Source organism: Budorcas taxicolor, chromosome 5, assembly GCF_023091745.1.
Source record: "Budorcas taxicolor isolate Tak-1 chromosome 5, Takin1.1, whole genome shotgun sequence".
NCBI lineage: Eukaryota > Metazoa > Chordata > Mammalia > Artiodactyla > Bovidae > Budorcas > Budorcas taxicolor.
This window is the reverse complement of record NC_068914.1, coordinates 107,441,352-107,469,117: the sequence shown is the minus strand read 5'-3', so window position 1 is coordinate 107,469,117 and position 27,766 is coordinate 107,441,352. Positions and strand designations below refer to the sequence as shown.

Below are 27,766 nucleotides of genomic sequence, written 5' to 3'. Positions count from 1 at the left end.
GGGAGGGAGGTGGGAGGGGGGTTCATGTTTGGGAACACATGTAAGAATTAAAGATTTTTAAATTAAAAAAATAAAAAACTATAAAAAAAAAAGAATTAAAAAAAAAAAAAAGAACACTGGAGTGGGTTGCCATTTCCTAATAGACGTCAGCATCCCTAACCTCAGCATTGTTCAAGGGTCAGTTATTCTATATTTACTTGTTAGAAGCTGGTCAACAAGTTCAATTTATAGTCTAGGGGTGAGAATGTAACAAAAACATGAATACCATAAGGCAGGGATCAGACAGGATGATCTTAAAATCTGCCTACCATGGTCAGCAGTTCCTCTGCAAAGAGTTGGACATAACTTAGTGACTAAACAACAACAACAACCACATATTTTATCTGGTAAAATGCTTGATCAATACTAAAAACTAAATCTGGACCATTCCTGTTTTTGTTAATAAAGTTTTCTTGTAATGCAGCCACACTCATTTGCTTACATATTGTCTATGGCTGCTTTTGTGCTGTAATGGCAGAGCTGAATAGTTGCAAAAGAGATGACCTAGCCTGCAGAGCTTAAAATGTTTACAATCTGGACCTTTACAGAAAAGCTTTGCAAATTTCTGACTTAAAGCCAGTAATTGAAAATTATATTTCATGAATTGTTACACTAATAATTATTAAATGCTTACTTGATAACTGCTTAGTTACTTAATTACTTGGTAATTCAAGACTTTCCACAATGATACCTCAAGCCACCTATCTACTTATAGTTATTATTATCAGGCATGTATATGATAGTAATAGCAATAATTACTTTAATTGAACATTTACTACATGCCAGGCAAAAATACACACATACACACACACATATTTTATTTATCCTTGCAAAAAAACCACGAGAAAGGCACTTTTTCAGATGATGAAACTGAGGTTGACTGTGACAGGATTTCAGATTAGATTTGTTTGATTCTAGAGCCCAAATTTGTTGTATATATCTCCTCCATTTCTTAGCATTACCTCCATGAATATTCTATTCTATTCAAACTGACTCTTTCTAAATGTTCCGCTTTCCCATCTTTTTATTAATACCTTTTACTCCTCCTACTTCCAACTCTGGAAATGTTTTTCACACTCATTTCTTTCTAAATTTTACTAATCTGTCAGAGAACTCCTTAATCATCACCTCTTCCATGAGACCTTTCCTGAATCCCCAGCCAAAGTAATATCAGTCCTATTTGCCAGCTACATAGCAACTAGCCCGGTCTCTGGTATACTTTAGCTGTTCAGTACATGCTAGTGAATGACATTAAAATTGTACACTATAACATTACATATGAATTATTTGAATTCATAGAATACTTTTCTTGTAAAAGCCTCTGTAAACTAGGAAGTTTTTCCTTGTGCTTTTTACTATAGAAGAAACTGACAGTCATAATGCATAATCTAATGCATAGAAAGTAATGTGACTAGAAGGTGTCTCATTTCAATCTGAAATTGCAAATATATTCAGTAATTTTCTCTAAGCAATTTTTACACACCTCATTTCCTTTTCATCAGAAATGTTTTGTAGCTGCAGGTGTGAAATGCAGGTTGACCATGTGAAACCATCGTGGATTTAAGCTGTCATTTTGCAAAGTCCACTGGATGATTGGTGGATTTTTATAAATAATATAATAAAGGATATTTTAAGAATAAATCACTTTCCTAGGATTCTTATGTATGTTCTAGAATATACTTCTCATTTGGATTTCTCCAAAAGGACCATGAAATTATAAAAACCAGATCACCTTTCTCCATATAATTAAGGGCATTTATGATGGTTTCCCCTGACACACAAGTTTTATTTTATTCATTTTACTTCACTTAGTATTCTTAGAAGATTGCATTGAGCTAAGAGCTGTGGAGAGAATAAGGGAAATGTAAGTCATTGTGAAAATATAACCTAGTCTGGAAGAGATAATGAACAATGCAAGGTAGTATAAAATCAAATTATCAGTGTAATGGTACAGATCATGGGTTCAGAAGATGGACACACTTAGAGTCTTTTTAAAATAATTTAGTACTTGATTCTTCACTGTCTTGTACTATGTATTAAATTTCTTACAAGAAACATTCAAGAAGCTTTTGCTTTACAGTCTGCATGGACTACCCAACAGTTTTCTCTGGCTTTGAGGCAAAAGCACTTAACAGGGCCAGACCTTGCAGTGAATCATTCCTCAAGGGATCATCTCTTATTTCTGGAATTAAATTCTGTCCCTACCAATTTGTGTTAGTAGCTGAAAGATACTGGTCTCAAATTGTACCCCAGTACTCAGAGCCATTACTCTAGATATTTTATCTACAAAGTACTACTATTTATATCCTTGCTTTTCTCTCTAGATTTTCTTTCCTCCTCCATATTTTAGTTCAATTCTGATATTTGGTTTGATAGGGAAAAAGGAAACTCAAATTTATTAATTGCATACTATGTATCTGATTATGTGCTAGTTATTTTTCATTTGAATTCTCTCACACATAAGCCCCAGAATGTAGTTATTAATTATCCTCATGTTTTAAAGAAAGACTAAAATCCAGAGCAATTAAATAAATTTTCTAACATTGAACAGATAGGTTTTCCACAAACCCCAGCATCTGGTATTAGAATATGAGTTTGGATTCTTTTTTGAATTAATATTTACTGAAAGATAGAGTCATAATTAATGTTTAATTCATTCTAATAAAAAGTAAAAAGTAGCACAGAATTGAAGATGTGACGGACAGAACAGAATGCTATGAATGAGAAATAGAGGCAGAAAAACAGATTCATGAAGACTTCAAGCATCGGAATTATCAGACAGATTAAGAAGCAAAACAACTTCCATTTTGAATAAATAAGAGTAAGCAAATGCTGGGGTATTGAAAATGCTAAATGATAATGTATTGTATTTGAAAAAGAACCAAATAGAAATTTTAGAACTGAAAAGTATAATTGAAAGTAAGTAAATGGTTTGATAGCAGACTAGACATAGCTGAAGGAAGAACCAGTAAGCTGGAAAATGAATATTTATATATATGTAAAACTATCCAGAATGCAATACAGAGAGAAAACAATGAGGGTACAAAAGAGATAATAAATTATAATAAATAATAAGTCTAACATTATTTCACTGAAATCCAAAAGGAGAGAAGAGAGAAAATTGGAAAGAGGCAAGATTTGAAGTGATATAGTAGGGAATGTGTGCTTTTCCAATAGTCTTTCCTATTTCTGCTGCTCAAAAGTCCATCTTTTTCAGTTCCTCAGGCCAAAAACCTTAGTCATGCTTGCCTTCTCTATTTCTCTCCTCCCCTATATCCAACATATCAAGAAATTCTATTAGTCTATCTTCAAAATATATCCAGAATCCAACCTTATCACCAACTCAAATGCTAATCCTCTGATTTATCCTGAGTCACTGTTGTTAACTCATCTCCCTGCCTCCAGGTATTATACATATAGTACACACAAGTGTACTCCAAGATGTGTTTATGGTTGCTATTTTCTGTTTTTATTATCTCTGTCTTACTGTTTCCACATTCTACTTTGTTTTTGTGGAGTTGGTTGACTCTATTTAGAAGCAGAGACTGCCCGTAATTTGACTATGGCAGTAGTCTTCAGGCTGTGCCTCCTCCGTTCATACTTGCATACCTAGGGCATGCTAACCCTAGGAAAGGCAGAAAGGCAATGTGCCATCAATCTAGAATTTCTTGTCATCCATTTACTGGAAATTTAACTTTGTGATTGTCTTTTCTGTAAAATGGGAATGGTAGTAATAGAAGCTATTTCAAAGAATTATTTGGAGGATTCAATGAGATTCAGTAAGTAAAAAAAATTTAGCATGCTCCCTGCAAATAATAAATGCTCAATAACCATTAGCAATTATCGTCATTACTAGGCTGGTCTCTGCTTAAATATCTTCAGTATTTCCCATTGCCTATAGAATTAAGCATAAACAAAATAATAAAACCTACTTTTAGTTATCTAAACTTAGCTCCAACGTCTTCCTAACATAAAATATTAGCTTCATATATGCTCTTTCACTCTCCAAGCCCTTATGTTTTTTGTTCTAGTCCTACCTTTCTTACCTGAAACCTGCAGCTTTTCGCAACCATCTTCCTTCCCAGCCACAGCTGAATTTCTTCTCCCCCTGCTTTTTCATCGTGCTTCATTTACCTGTTATCAACTCTCAAGTTATATTGCATTATAAATTGTTTGCATGTCTCATGGCACATTTGGTTATATACCTCTCAAGGGCAGAGATTTAAAAAAAAAGTTTACTAGACTTTATTTTTTAGAGCAGGTTTAAGTTTACAGAAAAATCAAGTGGAAAGTATAGAGATTCCTTTCATACTCCCTGCTGCCACCCAGATGCAGCTTCCCACACTATCAGTATCCCCCTCCAGAGCGGTCCGTTTATTTTCAGTCAGTGAACCTTGACACAGACACATCATTATCACACAAAGTCCATAGTTCACGTTAGGGTTCACTCTTGGAGCTGTACATTCTGTGGGTTTGGACAAATGTATGGAGACATACACCCACAGTTACAGTATAATGCAGAATAGCTTCACAGCCCTAAGAGTCTGTGTTCCACCTGTTCATCTTAATCCCTGACCAGAGATTCTTTTCGATTTATCCATAAAACATAATGCCAAATACATAATTGCTCCCAAATAAATGTTTTAGATGTATGATTGAATGAATGAAAGGAGGGGATGAATTAGAGAGAATGAATGCAGCTTGTCATTCTTGCTAACTGATGTTTTGTCTCCATTTCAGTGTTCACTCATGCTACCTTAGCCTATTCAGAAGACTTCCCCCACAAACTACTGTCTTTCAGAACCTGGCTTATTCTTGAGATGCCCATTCAAACCCCACCTTGTGTATTATACTAAATCAAGAGTGAGCTCTGGACACATCTAAGACATTTTATGAATTCTCTATTTAATTTGGTGTGTCACACTTGCATTTTTTATTTCATGAGCCTATGTCTGGATTCCCCAGTGAAAATAAATTATATTTTAAAGTAATGGGTAGTTTCATCCTCTTGCTTTCTGTGAGCAAGAAGTGCCTTCACAAGTTATTGCTTTTCACCTGGGATTGTTGACAATGGCCATGGAACAGAGAAACTTGCTGGTCTCTAAAGAATTCACAGTCTTAGTCACTTTTGGACCAGTTCAGCTGTCGAGTACAGAAAATTATTGGGGACAAATTAAAAATATAACAAGGAAGTAAATGTTTTGAAGATTTGAGCTTGCAACAGGTTCCATAAAAAGCTCTAGAGGATTTGCCAAAGTGCTGTTAAAATAATATAACTTCTATTTGCTAGCAGAAGTTATTTACAGAACCTTCTCCATCCTTTCCCCAGTATTTTAAGCATTCTAAAACTGCATCTTTGATGTTATTTTGTTTTGATATAAATTTAGGAGGAAAATGTTATACATATTGCTGATTTTCAAGTCATCAGTTTCTTCTTTCTGCTCCCACAATACTGAAGATAAGGGAAGATTACTTTGGATTTTTGAAATTGCATTCACTTAGCTTTGACCATCTAGGAAGATACATGTATCTGGGAGCGATAATTTTGTTTTTATCTACACTATAAAACTATTTTGCACAAATGTCAGTTTTTTATCCAAGTTAATTTACTGGGATGCTATTTTTTTTTTTTTTTTTACAATTTGAGGGATTTCTGGGAAAAGTGCTTTGGGAAGGCATGAATATTATAGAGAAAACTTAGGCCAGTTGTATAAAAAGAGCATTTTTTAAAAGTTAAGGTGATGTTTTAGTCATCTGTATAGTGGCAATCTAAACATTTATGCTGGATGACCTATCATTATTAATTAAGTAATAATACTCTTCCTCCTTGGAACAATACTACAGGGGGATATTTACCATTCTAAAAGAAAATAAAATATTCAATAAACAGATTATCTTTAAAATAAATTGCCGAGTGTATTTCACATTATGATCTGTAATTAATACCAGTTTTAAGTTGAAATATCAATTCATGTTCATTAAATTAATTTTAAGTCTTAGAAGGTAAACTGAGTGATTAGGTTCATGGTCGTTCTATTTTTATTCCCAGATAATGCCTCTGAGGTAGCAATTACTGCTCCAGGAACTAGTAACCATAGAAACAGCTCCACAGGCCCAACACCTGACTGCTCACCTCCATCTCCTGACACTGCCCTCAAAAATATTGTAAAAGTCATTCGACCCCAGGTAAGTGCTCATCATGACATCATGTGCAGTTTAATACATTTTGTTTTTGAATCGGTACATGCACACCATCTATATTGCAATACCGGGACTATTTTATAATAAGTAAATGGACTTCCAGGTTAAAAGAATGGACTTGGAAGAGAATGTTTCCTTTCCTTGGAGATGATGATACACATTGAAATCTGTTAGCTTTTGGAAAGTTGAATTTGTATATTATGAAAAATTGAATTTGTATATGAAAAAACAAGCTTAGAAAAATGGCTATTTCACATCATTTTTCTCAACATTTTAATAATTATGCTCAAACTATTGAGATGTTACATGTTTTCTGGTGTTTTCCTTTTTCTTTTGTCTTCATTACTTTGGACATGCCACATTGATTGTGATAAGTTCTTTATCCTCCAACCCCAGTTGTTTCTATATACATGTTTTTTCCAAATCTTTATCCTTTATGGCTTCAAACTAATTTTGTCTGTATTTGATATCGCACCTCTCATTGCTCCTTATTTTTCTCCAGTGTTCAATTTCCTCTAGCTAGTCTCTTTACCCTTTGTTCTTTTTTTCCATTTCTGTCACTTTTCTGTATGGGTGTCTTTCTCTTACCCCTTTTCTTTCCGTTGGATTTCCCAGTAGGCGGTTTGCAGGCAAGCTTTAGAAATATCATTGGGACAAGCTGTTCTGTGATATTTCATTGAAAATAGCACTTATAAAGCTGTTTGCATTATATTTTTGCCAACAGATGGACTCAGAACATGGAATTGGTGGTGTTCTCAACCTGGCTCATTCTGAATGGGCCTCATAAAATGCAAGAGAGAGGAACTTTGGATCCAATCAATGCCATTCACTATCTACTTAGCTATATAGTATGAACAAATATTTTGAGCCACTTTGCAGAACAAATATGTCTTAAGATTGTTTTGACCTAAATGAACAATAATTTGTTTAACATCTTACCTTCTTTAACACAACTTATTTTGGGTTTTTTCATTATATGTATCGTCCTCATCAGTAAAATGACATTTAAGCTTTGCATATCTGCTACAGCTTATAGAATACTTTCCTACAAATTATTTTGTTTAACCTTTATCAGTTCCAAGGGAATGTATATTTTAGTGTTATGGGTAAGGATATTGGCACTCCAAAGGGGCTAAGTTGTGCAACTGATTTGAAGTTTCTTATCCTTTCCTTGGTGTAATAATTGTCTCCTACAATCCTGTTCAGAGGGTAGAAAACTCCTCATTAGGATATATAATTTGCTACCTCTTTATGAGGATAAAACTTACAGGTTCATTTAGGCATAGGTAATATTTCACACAATGTCCTGGTATGTGGAGCAGGAAAATGTCTTCAATAATTCCTCTTCGTTTTCAGGGAAATTTGATGTAGTTCATTTGTTTCAGGAAATAAGCCCCACAAAGCTTAGATTTGGTTGCTAAATGTCACATTTATTATCATTGGTTTTCTCACTAGGTTAAGGTGTTTCTGGTGCTATGGTGCAACTATTGCATTTCCAACATTTTGAACTATATATGTAGGAGATTGTCTTATATATATTAATAAAATTTATTGCTAAACATTTAATTTTATATCAGTGTAAATTCTCCAATGTAAATGCATTTGGTCATTCAGTGAACGAAAAAGATTCCTTTCTGTGTAATCTAATGCACTCTAAAGGATCTTACTCCATAAATCCTCCTTTACATATTCTATCTTATTTTAGTAAACTTTGAAGAAATCTAGGAGTAGTGTTAAAGCCAGAAATTCCACTTGACTCCACTCCTTGGTTCTGTCCATTTTTAAATGTGTATGAAGGTAACTGACTCTACTTTCCTTTATTAGATGTTATAATGATATAGGGAAGGAAAAATGAAGGGAAAAAATTATGGAAACTAAGGATGATGGTGTTTCAATTAGAACCAATGCAGCCTGTCTGTATGTATGTTGTGGAACAATAACAGCTATGGTATATAATTAAGAAAGAATATAACCTCACTTGGGCCACTCTTTCTTTTACCTCAGAGACATTGGTGCAACAGTTATTTCTCCTTTTGAGTCCTGATCTCCTGGGGTTCTTCATTTATTATGGAGAGCAGGGAATAGAAAATTCAAGTGAAAGTAATTATGAAGGAGTATTGGAGTAGAACATGTGATTTCAAGAGATGGTTTGGAGACTAGAGGGTGTGAATAGCAGACAGCTAGACGGATAAAGCAGAGGACTCCCTGCTGTGCTCTGACAGGCACAGGTGTGTCAGGAATGGAACATTGACAAGAGCTACTGTTCCAAAGGAGAGATAATTATTGGTTAGCTTATATAAGAGCCTATATTTTGATCATAGGCTTATTAACCCTCTAGGTGTTTGATAAAGTAGTGAAAGTGAAGTCGCTCAGTCGTGTCCCACTCTTTGCGACCCCATGGACTGTAACCTATCAGGCTCCTCTGTCCATGGGATTTTCTAGGCAATAGCACTGGAGTGGATTGCCATTTCTTTCTCCAGTGGATCTTCCCGACCCAGGGATCGAACCCAGGTCTCCCGCATTGTAGATAGACACTTAACCGTCTGAGCCACCAGGGAAGTCCAGGTGTTTGATAATTCTCCTGGCTTTTCTGTCTGGAAATGCATGAATGCGATCTGATTGACTTATGGGTATTCAAATACTGTTTTCATTTATTAATTAGAAATTAATAACATTATTGGAATGATCATTTCACTCTTAAAACCGGTGATGAGCCTTGAAAACGGAAGTATAAGTACAACTCTCAATCATTTATTTACATTTATTTGCCTGGGCATTAGTACATGTGTTTAGTCTTATTGTGAGAAGAGTGATCCAGAACAGATGAGAGATAAAAACAGAACTGTTCATCTTATTCACTCACTACAAATAGATACTGATCAGATAGAACAAGTTGGGCTACTTCTCCTTTGCCCCATGCATACCTTTATCTAATCTACTGTCATAACTCTATCTATAAATGGAAGATATCCATTATAACCAATGAATTCTTGCTTTCAATATGAGGTAGAGCTGATTATACATTGCATGTGTTTCTGACTGGTGTATTAATTGTGACAGATTTTGCAGTGCTTTATTGAGTTTGACTATTTGGCATATTTATTAACTCAGTAAGTCACAACTGTTAATTCTGCATCCTGTATTTGATCTTTTTACCTTTGCTTCTTTGGACTCTTTCATGTCTTAAAATTCTTCAGATTGTGAAACTTCCTATTTTTGATTCAGAGAGTCTGAAATACTGGTGTGCTACTGGATTCTCTTTGTTTCTTTTCAATATATTGACCCACAAGCCTGAGGCTCTCTATTTAGATGAATTTGCAAGGCTGGGCTCAGTTACTCATACTTGAAAATAGAATTGTTTGTAAACTTGAAAAGATACTTGAAGTACTTGAAAACTATTTACGTGTTAAAAAACTTAGGTAGGTCTATTGCAGGAGACCTGGTTTTGATCCCTGGGTTGGGAAAATCCCCTGGAGGAGGGCATTCCTCCAGTATTCTTGCCTAGAGAGTCCCCATGGACAGCGGAGCCTGGTGGACAGTCCATGGGGTCGCAAAGAATTGGACACAACTGAGCGACTGAGCACAGCACAGCATCAACATACCAGTTTTCTTTTTGCTTTATCTTTGTAATGCCTTTTTTTCCCCCAATATTTTGCTGGTGAAGCATCTTTTTACCCTTAATAGAAAAAGGCAGTTTGATAGATTTTAACAACTGTGTATGTAGGTGTAACCACCACTCAAGGCAGGATGTAGAACATTGGTGTTACCCTCAGAAAGTTGCCTCATGCCTGTTTCCAATCAGTGGCCCTTGTTCCTGCCTCAGTGTGTGCATCATGCTTGCTCAGTTGCTCAGTCATGTCTGACTCTTTGCAACCCCATGGGCTGTAGCCCATCAGGGTCTTCTGTCCATGGAATTTTTCAGGCAAGAATAGTGCAGTGGGTTGCCATTTCCTACTCCAAGGGATCTTCCCAACCCAGGGATCGAACCCACATCTCTTGCATCTCCTGAACTGGCGGGCAGATTCTTTACCACGGGTGCCACTTCTTTCTGATTTTTATCATCATAATTTAGAATTGCCTATTCTTGGACTTTATGTAAATGGAATCCTACTGTGTTTGTATGTTTTATGTATGCCCAGGTCTGGATTCTTTCACTCAATATAATTCACTCATGTTATGCCTCTTTTTTTTTCTTTTCTTTTTTGCAGAGTAGTTGGATTAACATAGTTGTTTCATGTTATTTGGTATTATGAATTAATGTGCACTAAATGTTCATATAGATACCAAAAAGTAGAATTGTCAGGTTGTAGGGCAGATGAATAGCTAATATTATAAGAAACTTGCCAAGAGTTTTCTGAAGTAGTAGTTCCATAATTTAATCCCACATAGAAATATCTGAGATTTTTTTTATTTCTCCATAGGCTCGCCAACATTTACACTTTCAACTTTTTTCATTTTAACCATCCTTATGGGTATGAAAGCATTTCTCATTGTGGCTTTAAGCACTTTTTCCTGTGGCTATTGCTCATTGTTATATCTTTTGAGAAGTGCCTGTTCACACCTTTTTTATGGGACTGTTCAATTTCCTAATTGTCAATTTGTAGTAATTTTTATTACTACATTCATATGACATTTATTACTACTACAATATTTTTTATCACTACATTTATTACTAAATTCTCCTGTAATTCGAAAAGATTTTAGTTATTTGTCTGGTTTATGCACTACAAATATTTTTCCCAGTCAGTGATTTGCCTTAATTTTTAAAGAACTATTTATTTATTTACGGTTGTGCTGGGTCTTAGCTGCTCCAAGTGGGCTTTCTCTAGCTGTGGTGCGTAGGGGTCACTGTCTAGTAGTGGTGCATGGGCTTCTTACTGTGGTGGCTTCTCTTGCTGCAGAGCATGGCCTCTAGAGTGCTGGTTCAGTAGCTGTGGTGCAGGGGCTGTTTCTCCACGGCATGAGGGATCTTCCCCAGCTAGGGATCAAACCTGTGTCTCCTGTATTACAAAGCAGATCCTTAACCACTGGACCACTAGGGGAAAACTGACCTTAATATTTTTTAATGGTACCTTTTGATGAATAGAATATTTTAATTTTAGTGAGATCTAATTAAAAAATTTTTTTTCATGGTTAGTGCATTTTGTGTCTTTTTCCAAGTTATAGGTATATGCATCCATTTTTTTTTTTTACCCCCATAAGCTTTCTGGTTCTGGCTGTTGCATTTAGTTCTGCAAAATATCACAAATCATTTTTGTATGGTGTGAGGTGGGAGTCAAGTTTCATTTTTTTTCCTATATGGTGAAAGACTTTCCTTTCTCACTGAGTTGACTTAATGTTTTAGTACTGTTTACTATTTTAACTTTCCAATTTTGTTTACTGTTGATATATAGAAATACAATTGTTTTATATCATCCTTGTAACTTCCACCTGGATTATTTCATTTAAAACTCACAGTAGTTCATTTAAAAATAATTTCCTTAGGATTTTTTCCTCCCCTGTCATCTGAAAATAATAATGGTCTTACTTTATCCTTTCTTATTTTTATGTCTTTTATTTCTTTTTCTTATCTTTATGGTGCATGGAAGTAGTAAAGCCAGAAATCCTTTCTTTATTTGCTATTTTGAGGGAACACACTCAGTATTTCAACATTAACTATAAGCTTTAAGTTTCTTATATGTACCCTTCTGCTTCTAGTTTGTGGAGAGCTTTTTTTGTCTCTCTCTCTTTTTTATTTTTTAAATTGAAGGATAATTGCTTTGCAGAATTTTGTGGTTTTCTCTCATACATCAACAAGAATCAGCCATAGGTACACCTGCTGAAAGTTTTTTTTAACATAAATGTATTTTTTCCCATTTTATTGTCTTTTATATATTTGGATGATCATATTACTTTTTTTCTTTTTGTTCTATTAAAGTGATAAATGCATTCCTTTAATTTTGAATGTTAATCCAACTTTGAACTTGGTTATGATGTTTTAACCTTTTTGTATAGCACCTGATGCAAGAGACACTTTGGATAAAACATGTATGAAGAGGTGGATTAGACCTAAGGGAGTCAAAGATGACTGGTTGACTGGAATTTTTGAATGATAGTAATAGAAGTAGGAAAAACCTAAGCAGAAGTTCATTTTGATGAGGGAGAGGGTGATATGACAAATTTGGTTTTGTAAACTCCTTGAGAGTGAGGAATGGTATACAAACTGAAATATTACTATAGGATTATGGTGAGAGAGGTTAGGAGCTTAAGGTGAAGATTTTACAGTCATTTACAGAATTTGATGGTAAAGGGAAGTAGTACCAAAGGTGGTATGCTTGCAAATGCTTACACTTAGGAATATAGTTAATATTTGTAAAGCACCTAATATAACTTAATTTTCATAATTTTAGAGGGAATGGATATTATTATTGTAATTTTATAGATGAAGAAATTGAGAACCCAGAAGTTTAAGTACTTTCTTAGCATTTACTTGAGAAACAGGGCCTTAGTAAAAGAGAGACAGAAGCACTGAGAAATGATAAAGGAGGATGAGCCAGACATCCTGGAATGTTAAGTCAAGCGGGCCTTAGGAAGCCTCACTAGGAACAAAGCTAGTGAAGGTGATAGAATTCCATTTGACTTATTTCAAATCTTAAAAGTTGATGCTATATAAGTGCTTCTCTCAATATGTCAGCAAATTTGGAAAACTCAGCAGTGGCCACAGGACTGGAAAAGGTCAGTGTTCATTCCAATTACAAAGAAAGGCAATGCAAAAGAATGCTCAAACTACCGCACAATTGCACTCATCTCACATGCTAGCAAAGTAATGCTCAAAATTCTCCAAGCCAGGCTTCAACAGTACGTGAACTGTAAACTTCCAGATGTTCCAGTTGGATTTAGAAAAAGCAGAGGAACCCGAGATCAACTTGGCAACATCTGCTGGATCATCAAAAAGCAAGAGAGTTCCAGAAATACATCTACTTCTTCTTTATTGACTATGCCAAAGCCTTTGACTGTGTGAATCACAATAAACTGTGGAAAATTCTGAAAGAGATGGGAATACCAGACCACCTGACCTGCCTCCTGAGAAATCTTCATGCAGATCAAGAAGCAACAGTTAGAACTGGACATGGAACAACAGACTGGTTCCAAATAGGGAAAGAAGTACATCAAGGCTGTATATTGCCATGCTGCTTATTTAACTTATATGCAGAGTATATCATGCAAAATGCTGGGCTGGAAGAAGAACAAGCTGGAATCAAGATTGCTGGGAAAAATATCAATAACCTTAGATATGCAGATGACCCCACCTTTATGGCAGAAAGCAAAGAAGAACTAAAAAGCCTCTTGATGACAGTGAAAGAGGAGAGTGAAAAAGCTGGCTTAAAACTCAGCATTCAGAAAACTAAGATCATGGCATCTGGTCCCATCATTTCATGGCAAATAGATGGGGAAACAATGGAAACAGTGAGAGACTTTATTTTCTTAGGCTGCAAAATCACTGCAGATGGTGACTGCAGCCATGAAATTAAGACACTTGCTCCTTGGAAGAAAGGCTATGACCAACCTAGACAGCATATTAAAAAGCAGAAACATTGCTTTACCAACAAAGGCCCACCTAGTCAAAGCTATGGTTTTTCTAGTAGTCATGTATGGATGTGAGAGTTGGAGTATTTAGAAAGCTGAGTGCCAAAGAATTGATGCTTTTGAACTGTGGTGTTGGAGAAGACTCTTGAAAATCCCTTGGACTGCAAGGAGACCCAACCAGTCCATCCTAAAAGAAATCAGTCCTGAATATTCATTGGAAGGACTGATACTGAAGCTGAAACTCCAATACTTTGGCCACCTGACATGAAGAACTGACATTGGAAAAGACCCTGATGCTGGGAAAGATTGAAGGTGGGAGGAGAAAGGGACGACAGAGGATGAGATGATTGGATGGCATCACCGACTCGATGGACCTGAGTTTGAGTAAGCTCTGGGAGTTGGTGATGGACAGCGAAGCCTGGCATGCTGCAGTCCATGGGGTCGCAAAGAGTCAGACATGACTGAGGGACTGAACTGACTGAAAGAAGGAAGACAGCATGTTGTCATGAATATAAAGAGAGGAAAGAAAACTGAAGAGGAGATTAGTCAATACTGTCAAGACTTGTCGGGAGGTGGAGGAGAAGGGAGATTAAAATTTTCTCAAGTGGAGAAAATGCAAAGAGTTGAAGGGTTGGAGAAAAACAATGCACTAATTGTAGATTACTTTTTTGAATAGTTGGTTTTAAAAGGAACGAAATGGTGGTGGTAAAAGGAAAGAAAGCATGTGGCAGTGTGTTGAAAGATGGGCATGGTTAAGGAACAGTTTTTTTCTTTTATTTTAGGATATCAGAAATTAAACCTGGTTGTAAAGAATAGGAATGAGGAGACTAAGAGAGACATGCATGATGGAGACTGTAATGTTAAATTGTGTAATAGGAGGAGAAACTAAATCTAATCAACTTCAAAGTTCAAACATTCTGGCATCTCTGGATGCAAAAGACACTTTAGATAAAGCATTAGTTGCTAAAGTACTGCTTTCTTGAGCTATGCCTCAGTGGTTGTTTTATTTGGGTTGATTTTCTACTCTTTTCTCTTATTTCACAGCACAAATCAAATCTATAGTAATAAAAGAGGATGTTTGAGAAATGACCCAAGGTAGAGGCAGAAGAGCCTATTTTAGCACAATGTCACAGAGAAGACAAACAGGTGCTTAATACTGAACATTATAATATGTTAATGAGCATAGTTGGGTGCTAACAGATAGCCAACCTGGAAAATTTGAAAGTTCTGAGTATTTTGAGGTACTCCTGGTACTGTCCAAATTCCACCATGTATTTTAAATCCTATCCTGAATAGTATTCAGCAGAATGAAGTGATTTTAGACTGCACTTTTGCAGAAGAGGAAGGATCCAATGAAAAACAAGCAAAGAGGGCATAAGGGTAAAGAAAAGAGAATACTCAAGGGCCCAGTTTTCTCAAGAGTCTAAGAGAGATGATTTGCAAAAAGATGAGCCATTCCTGAACTCCTACCTATGATGGCCTCCGTTTCAATCAGGTGACAACTCAACCTGAAGAAAATAAATAATTTGGGCATTCTCCTGGACTTGCTTTGTGCTTAATGAACTAATAATAAAGTAGTTTAATAATAAGCCATATAATCTCTCCCTTCATTAAGGGTTTAGAACTGGGGGTGCATAAAATTCTTGCCAAATCTAGAATCACATTTTACTGGGCACTGGAGGGTTATAGAATACATATGCTAAAATTTAGAATTAGAAATGAGAGTGGGTATGTAAAAAGCAGAGGCATATAACTCAGAATAAGTATAGCATATTGTATTGGGTTGCAGTAAAAAGAGACAAAGAATAAAAAGTCTTTCAAAGAGATAATCTTTGAAAAGTACCTTTATTATTGAGTACTGAACCATTTAGTTCTATTATTGTGCATGTTTCTCATTTATTTCTTATAAAAACCCTACAAGGTTTTTCCTTTATTTTATTGATTGGGTCTGAGGGTTAGATCAAATAATTTCCCCAGTGTTACATAGTCACTGACGGGAAGAACTCTGGTCTTCTAACTCCAGTAGTCTGTTAACGTTAATTATCTCATTGTTGTTGTTGTTTAGTCACTAAGTCGTGTCGGATTTTTTGCGACCTCATGGACTGTAGCCTGCCTGGCTTCTCTGTCCATGGGATTTCCCAGGCAAGAATACTGGAGTGGGTTGTCATTTCCTTCTACAGATGATCTTTCTGACCCAGGGATTGAACCCACATCTCCTGCTTTGGCAGTCAGATTCTTTACCACTGAGCCCCCAGGGAAGCCCAGTTAGCTCAACAGGGAGAAAGTAATCAAGAGGGACTCTGATTTTCCAGAGGGATGATGAAGTTTGAGGGGATAATAATAGATTAGAAAATGGAAGACAAGCCTAAAGATGGGAACCAAAGAAGACTGCATAACTATCATTTGGAGTCCTACAACCAAAGTTTCCTTGGTGACTCAGTGGCAAAGAACCTGCCTGCAATGCAGGAGACACAGCAGACACAGGTTTGATTCCTGGGTCAAGAAGATTCCCCTGGAGAGGAAATGGCAACCCACATCAGTATTTTTTGCCTGGGAAATTCCATGGACAGAGCCTGGTGGGCTACAGTGCATGCGGTTGCAAAACAGTTGGACACAACTGGGCGACTGAGCATGCACACACCCAAAGCTAAGTGAGAGGAGAAGGCTGAAAACAGAAAAGTAATACACCAATAGAAAATAATCTTAGGTGAAACAAAGAACAATTCAGAAAGAAAAAAAAAAAAACTGAGGAAGAAGTTAGTGACCCCAACAATCAACTAGTAGTCCTGGACAAATTGGAATGTCCTGGAAGCTTTTTATTTTTATTGAAGTATAGTTGACTTTGTGTTAGTGTCAGGCATACACTGTAGAGACTCAATATTTTTAAAGATTATATTCTATTTACAGTTATTACAAAACGATTCCTATTGTTTATTTTGTACATAGTAGTCTGTACTTCTTAATTCCCTACTCTCATCTTGCGCCCCCAATTTCTTCTCCCCATTGGTAGGGAAGTGGGGATAACCTCATATTTAGCCAACATCATGCTCAGCAGATTCAAATCATTGAGGGAACTTAAAAAGACTCCCTGAATGCATTACCTAAAAGCCAGAGTTGCTATCAACAGAGCCAATTGTGGATGAGACAACAAGAGTGAGAAGGATTGTCTTTGGAAGGTTATATTTCAAATGTGGGCAAATGTGATTTAATTGGCACTATAATACAAGTGGGGTCATTTTAGGGCTTGTTCTCAATCTGTGAATCTGTTTCCATTTTGTTCCATACATTTGTTTCATTTTTTAGATTCTACATATAAGTGATAACATCAAGTATTTGTCTTTCTCTGTCTCATTTCACTAAGCCTGATACTCTCCAGATCCATCCACATGGTTGCAAATGGCAGAATTTCATTCTTTTTATGGCAGAGTAATATTCCATTGTGTATATATATCCATCTTCTTTATTTATTCAACTGTTGATGAATGTTTAGATCGCTTCCATGTCTTGGCTATTATAAATAATGCTGCTTTAAACACGGGGGTGCATGTGGCTCTTTGAATTAGTTTTTGCTTTCTTTCAGATATATATCCTGGAAAGATTTTTTTTAGAAATGCCTTGGCCCTACCCTCCAGTCTGATTAAATTGATATCTTTAAAGGCAAGATTTTATGGAACTGTATGCAACATTTTACTTGTAGGTACCTACCTTTTTTTTTTAGGAATAAAATTCTAATCATGCTCTGTCATATATCCTCTATGTAACCCTCAATTTGTCAGCAAAATATGGATGGTGTTTACCTTGCCTGCTTCTCAGGGACATAGGAAAGCTCAAATGAGATAAAATGTACCATGGTGCTGTAAGTTATGAAGCTCAATAATGACCCAGTTTGTTATTTGAGGGGTAATTAAATCACATTTGGCCACATTTGAAGTACAACCTTGGAGAGACTGTCCTCTCACTTGCACGGTCTCATCCACAGTTGGCTTTGATGATAGCAACCCTGGCTTTTATATAACACATTTGGGAGCCTTTTTAAGTTCCCTAAGTGACTTGAATCTACTTAGGATTATCCTGGCTAAATATGGATCATTTTAGGTGAAACAAAGAACAATTCAGAAAGAAAAAAAAAAATTGAGAAAGAATTTTTGGAGGATGGAGGATCCCAACCTCCAGCATTTCATTCCTCAGAGATGTCTCCATATGATAGCCACAGGAAATATGAACTCCTGAAACCTGGGATGTGAGAGAATCCAAAGAAGACAAACGGCTTGGAGTTGTGTCAGGCTGACCCAGTGCAGGGGAAGGGAAAGTCAGCATCCAGGAAGTATCCACTATGAGCTGCATCTTCCATCAGTGACTAAAATCACCATCATTCTGTACAGAGGTCATGTCAATCACACTCCAGCATAATATTAATTATCCCCATTTCTCTTCTTTTGATGAGATCCTGGCTGAATTTGTCCAGCAGGAAAATGGGAAATTACTTGAGAAAGATTAAGAGCTAAAGAGATAGTCAAGTTATATACCTTAGATAAGCCAAACGGCTCCTACCTTAGTCTTTTTGTTCTCATCCTTGATTTGCCAGAATGTCCTTCCCTCGGAGATCTGCATGGCTCATTATCTTTCTCCCTTCAGGTCATTATTCAGATGCCAGCTTATGAGAGAGCCCTTCTCTGACCACTGAATATTAAGCAGCCACCATTTTACTTTCTATCTCCTTTATGCTATTTTTTCCTTATAACATGTTTCACTTCTGGATTAGCATTTATGTGTTAATTTGCTCTGTGTTTTTCATCCCTTGAATGAATGTTGCATGAGAATGATAACTGTTTATTATTATTAACTGCTCAGTCACAGTACCTCGAACAGCACCTGGTACATAACTGGTGCTCAATAAATATATTATTTGAATTAATAAACTGAGTGTGGTTTGGTAAAAGACAGTGAAGATGGTTCTGGGAAGGGAGTACTCGAATTAAACTTTATATTTGAATAGGAATGAGCTAGGTGAGGTGGTAAATACATAGCCCAGGGAGCAGCATAGGATGAGCAGAGCATTTAAAGGTTTTTACTTAATGTTCTGCCAAATCCACGTTGGATATTCTACTGAGTCAAGAAGTCCCAGGCAGGTATCCTACCTTTCCCCCTCAATCAGAATGTCCTAATCTCTATGGAGTACTCATTCTGAGTATTATTCCTAAGGGACAAAATTGTTTTCATGGTCAGATATATGGGGGAAATAGAGGGTTAAACACTTTCCTTTACTGAAGAATTTTTCATAGCCTTTCTCCACTGCCACCCCTGGGAAACTCAATATTTTTCACAACTAGTGACCCACAAAACCACAATTTGAGAAGCATGATCCAGGTCATTTGATATACTTCTTTGTAGCTGACCCTAGCAATTCCATTGTGGTTTGATTTTTTCATTCATTCTGTAAGAATTCATACTGTTTGAAAGGGAGTATGCTGACTCAGCAATAAATAGTGTGCTCCTTTTAGTATGCTATAGTGTGGTATCTGTAGCATACTAATCTAGGAGAAGGCAATAGCACCCCACTCCAGTACTCTCGCCTGGAAAATCTCATGGTCGGAGGAGCCTGGTAGGCAGCAGTCCATGGAGTCGCTGAGTCTGACACAACTGAGCAACTTCACTTTCACTTTTCACGTTCATGCATTGGAGAAGGAAGTGGCAACCCACTGCAGTGTTCTTGCCTGGAGAATCCCAGGGACGGGGGAGCCTGGTGGGCTGCCGTCTATGGGGTCGCACAGAGTCGGACATGACTGACGCGACTTAGAAGCAATAGCAGTAGCAGTGTGGTATCTAGACTTTAATCTACTTAATCCTGTGAGCAATCATGTAAAATAACAGAGTCATTATGATTCTTATTTTATATATGAGGAGAAATAAAATAAATATACTGTATATTATATCATGTTGAAAACAAGTTTTAAATCAATAATGTTAAAATCCTAAAACCCAAAAACAAATAGAAGGATCTATATTTTTTTACTATAATACAATATTATTTTTGCATCATTATATTTTACACTGATTGAATTCTACTCAATAAATTTCTTCACACATTATATTGGGCACTATGAGGAATAAAAAACATTTACATAGTTCCTGGGACTTTAGGCAACAAATTAACCACATTGTTTTCTTTTTCTCCCAGATTCAGAACCAATTGAGAGATGAGATGAAGGAGTTAAATTAAACATCATATTTTTAAGTTACTGATAGGATAATCGGACAATGTGGATCTAGATATGTGGCCGGACGTGCTTTCCACTGAGTTAGACATACATCCGAATCTGTCACTGGTATAGCTAGACAATTGACAGGGTAGTTTTGCCACAGAAGAACAGAAAATGTATACATTATGCTGATGTGTTGGCTCTGAAGAGGAAAAACCCAGAAGGGGTAGAGTTGACCATGCTTAGTTTTCCCCCCAAAGTAATTTTATAGATATGTAATTCTAACTCCTTTGGGGAGAAATGAGTGGAGGGTAGGAGAATAGGGCAAGAATGTTACTCTAATGGAATTCTCTTTCTCATGGAAATATGAGTCCAGAGAGTACAAGTTCAGCTTAATAAAAAGATAAGATATACTTCATTTGCTCCAGTATCCTACAGTGTTAGATAATAAGACCTGCTACACTTACTTGCCAGATATCAGTTCAGTTCAGTTCAGTCGCTCAGTCGTGTCCGACTCTGCGACCCCATGAATAGCAGCACTCCAGGCCTCCCTGTCCATCACTAGCTCCCGAAGTTCACTCAAATTCATGTCCATCGAGTTGGTGATGTGATCTAGCCATCTAGCCATCTCATCCTGTGTCGTCCCCTTCTCCTGACCCCGAATACCTCCCAGCATCAGAGTCTTTTCCAATGAGTCAACTCTTTGCATGAGGTGGCCAAAGTATTGGAGTTTCAGCTTCAGCATCACTCCTTCCAATGAACACACAGGAGTAATCTCTTTTAGAATGGACTGGTTGGATCTCCTTGCAGTCCAAGGGACTTTCAAGAGTCTTCTCCAACACCGCAGTTCAAAAGCATCAATTCTTCGGCGCTCAGCTTTCTTCACAGTCCAACTCTAACATCCATACATGACCACAGGAAAAACCATAGCCTTGACTAGACAGACCTTTGTTGGCAAAGTAATGTCACTGCCTTTGAATATGCTATCTAGCTAAGCATCTTTTAATTTCATGGCTGCAGTCACCATCTGCAGTGATTTTTGGAGCCCCCCAAAATAAAGTCTGACACTGTTTCCACTGTTTCCACTTTTTCCCCATCTATTTCCCATGAAGTGATGGGATCAGATGCCATGATCTTCGTTTTCTGAATGTTGAGCTTTAAGCCAACTTTTTCACTCTCCTCTTTCACCTTCATCAAGAGGATTTTTAGGTCCTCTTCACTTTCTGCCATAGGGTGGTGTCATCTGCATATCTGAGGTTATTGATATTTCTCCCGGCAATCTTGATTCCAGCTTGTGCTTCTTCCAGCCCAGCGTTTCTCATGATGTACTCTGCATAGAAGTTAAATAAGCAGGGTGACAATATACAGCCTTGACGTACTCCTTTTCCTATCATTTCACTCTAAAAATCTGCCCTTCCTTCCTTATATCAATGTATGGCAACATCATCTACTCAGTTTCTGAACCAGAAATTCAGGTTGCACTGGATGTCTCCCTGTCCTTCTCTCCCTCAGTCTAATTAGCCACCAAACCAGGTCAACTCTGTTTCCCAAATATCTCCCAAAGCATTTTTCTTTTTTTTGCTCCCACTGCAATTGTCTTGATTCGTCTTCTCTTGACTTGATTTTTGGGATAACTCCCACAATGTCTTCCTTGTTTGTCTCATCTGCTTCTAATTTATCTTCTACATTTCTCACAGAGTGATTTCATGTTGTTATTTTTAACAACAATCAAAGAAACAATCAAAGAATTACATTAAAGAAAAGTTAGAAACACAATACAAAGATCCTTTTCATAGACCTCTTTATAAGATACTGACCTAATGCCCTGTCAACCCCAAATGCCTTAGTGTGCCATTTCTTGCAAAAAAGAATATTTATCCATAACCAGAAAAAATCAAAGATCATTAACTTTAATACATTGCTACCAATTTATCCTAAAACACAATTCAGATTTCATCAGTTGTCCTAATAATATCTTTGTGGTAAAATATACAGTCTAGAATCATATATTGTATCTATTGTCATTTCTCTTTAATCTCTTTCAACCTGGAATGATTCCTCCATATTCTCTGGACTTTTAAAACCATGGCACATTTGACGATAACAGATCGGTTATTTTATAGCATGTCTTTCAATTTGGGTCTATCTGATACTTCCTCATAATTAGATTCAGGATATTAACCTTTGCTAGAAAGATCCAGAAATGACTCTGCATTGTTTTGTTGTTATTTATTGAATCCTGTCAAGTGGTGCATGATTGCCTTATTTCTGATGTTGTTCACCTTGATCATTTAATAACATTGTCTCCCAGGCTTCTTCACTGTAAAATTATTCTTTTTTTTTTTTTTTAAAAAACTTATTCTTTATTTTCTGTAACTTAAAAGCATTTGTGGGGGAGTACTTTGAAACTATATTAATATCCCACTTCCTATCAAAGATTCAATTTTAAGATTTATTTATATGCACTTGTTTAGAATCATATTTTCCTATTTTAGTCAATGAGTTTTACAACTTTACTATCATTACTTGTTTTGAAACTTTAATGATTCCTGTTTCTGCAAAAGGGAGCCCTCCTGCATCTTTTTCACGTGTCCCCATCATTCTTGGAGTACTTCTTTGCTTTGGGGAACAAAAAGATATTCTAAACTTATCTCATATATACTTTTCCAGTCCCATATATGGAATCAGCCATTTTTCGAAGAAGCTCTACTATTTTCTTTTAGTGGAAAATGATCTTTAGATGCCAAGTTTTATGTACTAGGTATATTTATTTCTATTAGGACATCACCACTCCAAGGCCCTTCCAAGTGGGCAGAGCTAGGGAATATTTACATGTATGCACAATATGTATATATATGTGGGTATGAACATGTATATACAGGTATATTTATGTACACACATCTATATTTCCATAGCCATCTTTATCAAAAATAATGAGTTCATAGTGATAGTGTAATTTCAGTGTTTACATCACTGAATTCATTTTAATATTTGTAATTTATTTTCTGATCAGAAACATGACTTCTATTACCCTTAATGTATTTAGTTATTTGACCTGGTCCTAACACCCATTTAGGGCCATCCTCATATGTGGATGCCAGTCTCACCCCATTTGGGCTCTGCCTTCCCATGCCAGTCCACCCCCACATAGATACCATCTTCACTCTGCTCAGGTGTGTCACACACCATACAGTTCACGCTCCTCCTTATCTTCAGTGTGCTCTGACTCGCCACCCTGCACTGAGCCTTGGTGATTCCCCTCCTCATCTGGGCATTGGCTTGACTCTCCACCCCAGCTGCTGTCCACAGATAGACGCCCTCCAAGCCCTGTGAGATGTGTGACAACCATCCTCTGTGGGGATGCTCTCCTCACCTTGTGTGGGCTTTGTCCCCCGGTGCCAGAGTCTCCCTGTGGGTGGCAAGTGATCTTTTTATACTATCAACTGGATCATGTTATTCACCTTTATAAAATATTCCTGAGCTCTTTATTGCCTCATAGTAACACCCAAACTCCTCAGTAAGGTGTTAACCTGTTCATCTCCTGACACTGAACTCCTCTTTATGACCACCATCCCCAACATATAATCATACTAAACTCTTGCAACTCCTCAAAGGAAACCTGTTCTCTCACCCTTTTTGATACAGTAGAATGTGTTTCCTTCTTTCTATTCCTAGTTAACATCTATTCTTCCTTCAAGATGGGATCATATAACAGAAAACCTGTTTCTCACGCCATCTCTGGCAAGATGCCCTTATGCCTTCATCCATTTCATTCATATTTGCTGAGAGTGTTCTGTATTCCAGGCTTCATGCTAGGTACAGGAAATATATTAGTAAGACAAAAGGAAGTCCCTGCCCTCCAGGAGCTTCACAATGAGGAAGTTGATTCACAATAATCAATAAACAATAAATAAAGATTATAATTTCAAATCGTGGTAAATGCCATGAACCAACTGAACAGAGTAAAACAAGAGCTGGACGAGTAGTCAGCACTTCACAGCAGAGAAAACCTCTCTGAAGGTGACATTTGAGTTAGAACACAAATAAAGAGAAACAGCCAGCCATGCAAAGAGTCAGAGGGAGAATGGTCCAGGGAAAGGACATAGCAACACAAAGACCCTGATGATGAGATGAACTCGTGGTAGAGGAAAAGACAAATGGCATATAGGTGTATTAGGGGAAAGTGCTTGGAGATTAAGTGGCAGAAGATGGGGAACCATGTAGGTCTTAGTAAAAATTGTAGATTTTGATCCAAGTGCAATTAGAGGCCATTGAAGGGCTTAAGCAAGGATGTGACATGATTTCCTTTACATTTTTAAATGAAATAGAGGAAAAGCAGAAGCAAGAGAAGTAATTCAGAGGTTTTGTGGTCATTCAATTGAGAGAGTTCTGTTCTTGGAGCAGGGTGGGGTGGTGAAGGTATATAAAATAGTGAATGCTTTTGAGACACATTTTCAAAGTAGAACCAAAGTATTAGTGGTTCTGTTAAATACAGGGGATGCTGGTAAGTCACTTCAGTCGCGTCCAACTCTGTGCGATCCCATAGATGGCAGCCCACCAGGCTCCCCCGTCCCTGGGATTCTCCAGGCAAGAACACTGGAGTGGGTTGCCATTTCCTTCTCCAATGCATGAATGTGAAAAGTGAAAGTGAAGTCGCTCAGTCGTATCTGACTCAGCAACCCCATGGACTGCAGCCTACCAGGCTCCTCCGTCCATAGAATTTTCCAGGCAAGAGTACTGGAGTGGGGTGCCATTGCCTTCTCCGAATACAGGGGATATAGGGTGTGAATCAAGCATTCCTAGGCTTATGGCATGAACCACTGTGCTATTTACTGAAATGGTGAGGTCTAGGTGAAATCTAGGGATTTTTGTGTGTTTCTTGTTTTGGTATTGCTGTGGGTGAGGAGCAAGGGTCAAAGACACATTTTCCTACATAAAGTTTGAGATACTTTCTAGAAGTCAAGGAGATAAATGTAAGGTTTTCTAGCCCTTCCACTATGTTCCTCAAGCGTTATGTATGTACCCATATATTATTGTATGTATCCATATATTATTTTTAAATGGGTATTATGAGTATATTTATGCAGCAAAAGAGATTTTATAGAAGAAGAAGATTTTATAGAAAACCTATTAGTTACATTACTATTTATAAAAGTGGAAATGATCCCCACCAGCCTGTGAGATTTTTCTTCTTTGATTTTTGGTGTTTAGGAAAGAGCTTGATATTTGTTGAGTGGACTCAGGGATAACAGGTATGATTTAACATGACTCCTTAGAAAAGTTGTATGAAACAGGTACCAAACCATATCGCAATTTCACTCATGATTATTTCTCTCAAATGTTTCTTGAAATCAGAAAGACATGTTAAAACTGTCTTACATCTTCTACTGGATTCCATAAAAAATGCAACAAAGATATCCACACAAACAGATATCTACATAATAATTGCAGTTACATGTGAAATGGTAAATTAAGAGGATCATTAAGTTAGTGAAAATATGAGAGAAAAGACTGCTTTGAAAAAGTTAAATTGCATAAACATTAGGCAATGTACTCTAAAAAAATAGTGACAGTGATTAATAGCAACTTTAAAAAAGATGTTTTCTTATCTTCTCATCCTTACACTTCCTCATTTTCCTTTATGTCAGAACAGTTACAAATGATTAGCTTAGCAGTCATTTCTCTATTAACTAACAAAATGTTTGAAACCATAGAGACACTGGCTGTCAATATTTCAAACTTAATCTTAGAGACACTAGCATTTACTTAACATAAAAGCTTAAGAAAGTATTCCTGACAGCAAAGGTAAATAGCCTTGACTACATAAAAATTAAAGGTTACACTGAATCAAAAAATCCCAATTAAAATAGAAAGCAAGCAGCAAATGAACTGGAGATATTTATAATAAATATAAACAAACTTTTAATACTCTAATAGGCAAAGTGCTTTTATTAAGACCATAAAGACTAATATGTCTCTGGGTAAAAACAAGGAATATGAGTCAGTTCAGTTCAGTTGTTCAGTCATGCCTGGCTCATTGCAACCCAGTTGGCTGCAGCATGCCAGGCCTCCCCATCCATCACTAACTCCCAGAGCTTGCTCAAACTCCAGGAATATGAATAGATCATCAATAAAGAAATGGAAGATTATCTAATAAACACTCAAATGTTTAATAGCCCTGCATATCAAAGAAATTCAAAATTAAGTTATAGCATTTTAGATTATGAAATGGTTAAACTTTTTTAAAATGAAAATCCTATAGTGAGTGTATGGAGAAGGGAATGGCAACCCACTCCAGTATTCTTGCTTGGAGAATTCTATGGACAGAGGAGCCTGGCAGGCTACAGTCCATGGGGTCACAAAGAGTCAGACACAGCTGAGCAATACACACACACACACACACACACACACACACACACACACACACAGTGAGTGTGAGGCAAAGGCACACGGTATAGGCATTCTCATAGACTATTGGTGGCAATATTTCTGTGAATCTTCTTGGTAAAGTAAATCGAGCCATGAAAATATTTGTACTGTTTTTAATCTAGTAATTTCTCATCCATGCCAATTAAATGCCCAGAAAGAGGGGAAAAAATCTGCAAAACATGTACATTGCAGTAGAGCAAAAAATTGTAATGAAGCTTTTTCTGTTTAAATGTAAGACAGAATATTAAAATATTGAATTATTTTTGAAAACTAATTAATCTTATGAGAAAGTAACCCCATGGTAACTTTTAAAATATGAATTTGTTAACTAATAAATTAGCACCTGCCTGTGTTGATTACTTGCAAATTTGTAATTAGTGTATGTGCATATAAGTATGTGTATAAAATGGATGATTTAATTTTTCTTTATTCTGTGTGTACATATGTTTGTGCATGTGTTTGAACGACAAGAGTTGTTCAGATCTGCTTCTGCTATCATATAGGAGAAAAAAGTCATTAAACTCAAATAGAAAATGTGAAACTCAGATTGCTTCTCCAAGTGTTGTATCATTTTTCCTAAGCCTATTCATTCACTCCCTAGCTTAAAAACCCATAAAGCTAGTTTAACCACTATTGATCATATGGAAAGCCACCAAACTCACTAGGCGTTTATGACTAGGCTCCTCTCTATTTCTAGCATGACATCTTGAGCGTCTCTCCTCTTCTTTATACACCCACACACCCATTCCAGCTCTAGGCTCATTTGACTTCCTCCAAAGCACCATGGTCTTTCCAAACATACGCCAATGTTTCTCCTCCAAACTCATCCATTCTTTATTTCTTCCTAGTCTGGATTTTTACCTTTTACTCATTCTTCACGACTCCACTTAGACATCACTTTCTCAAGGATGCCCTCTCTGACATTTCCCCCCCTTGCCCAAACAATGAATACATTGCTCACTGTCATCTCCTTACTCCTACATTTGAAAAGTACTCCACACTTTGCTGTTGAAAGAATGACTAAAGAATTTGTCAGAAATAATTTTTGTAAGCCTAAGACATTTAGTTTTTAAGGAAAAGTTTAAGGAAGTAGATAAATGCAAAAATTCTAATTGTAATGATAACCCCATAAAGTTTTCTCTAAAGGGTTTAAAATCTTATTTAACTCATGTGCCTGTACTCTCTCCTGTCACTACAATTTTTTTTCCTGGGTCAAGATCAACCTCTCCTGTGTACTGGAAAATTTCTCATGATACTTTCTGAATTTTTAAGAATAGGTAATTCTCCCATTCCCACCCTAAAAACCATAAACAGTTATTCCTGTCACTGAA

The 27,766-nt window shown here is 36.7% G+C and overlaps 1 protein-coding gene across 1 annotated transcript in view; it reads left to right on the top strand.

Moving 5' to 3' along the window:
- The window catches only part of ANKS1B (ankyrin repeat and sterile alpha motif domain containing 1B), a 1,150,548-nt gene that overhangs the window by 432,106 nt on the left and 690,676 nt on the right, over nt 1-27,766 (top strand). Inside the window, exon 11 of the mRNA XM_052640785.1 lies at nt 6,089-6,225. Coding sequence (XP_052496745.1) covers nt 6,089-6,225 — 137 coding nt within the window. The remainder of the gene's footprint in view (nt 1-6,088; nt 6,226-27,766) is intronic.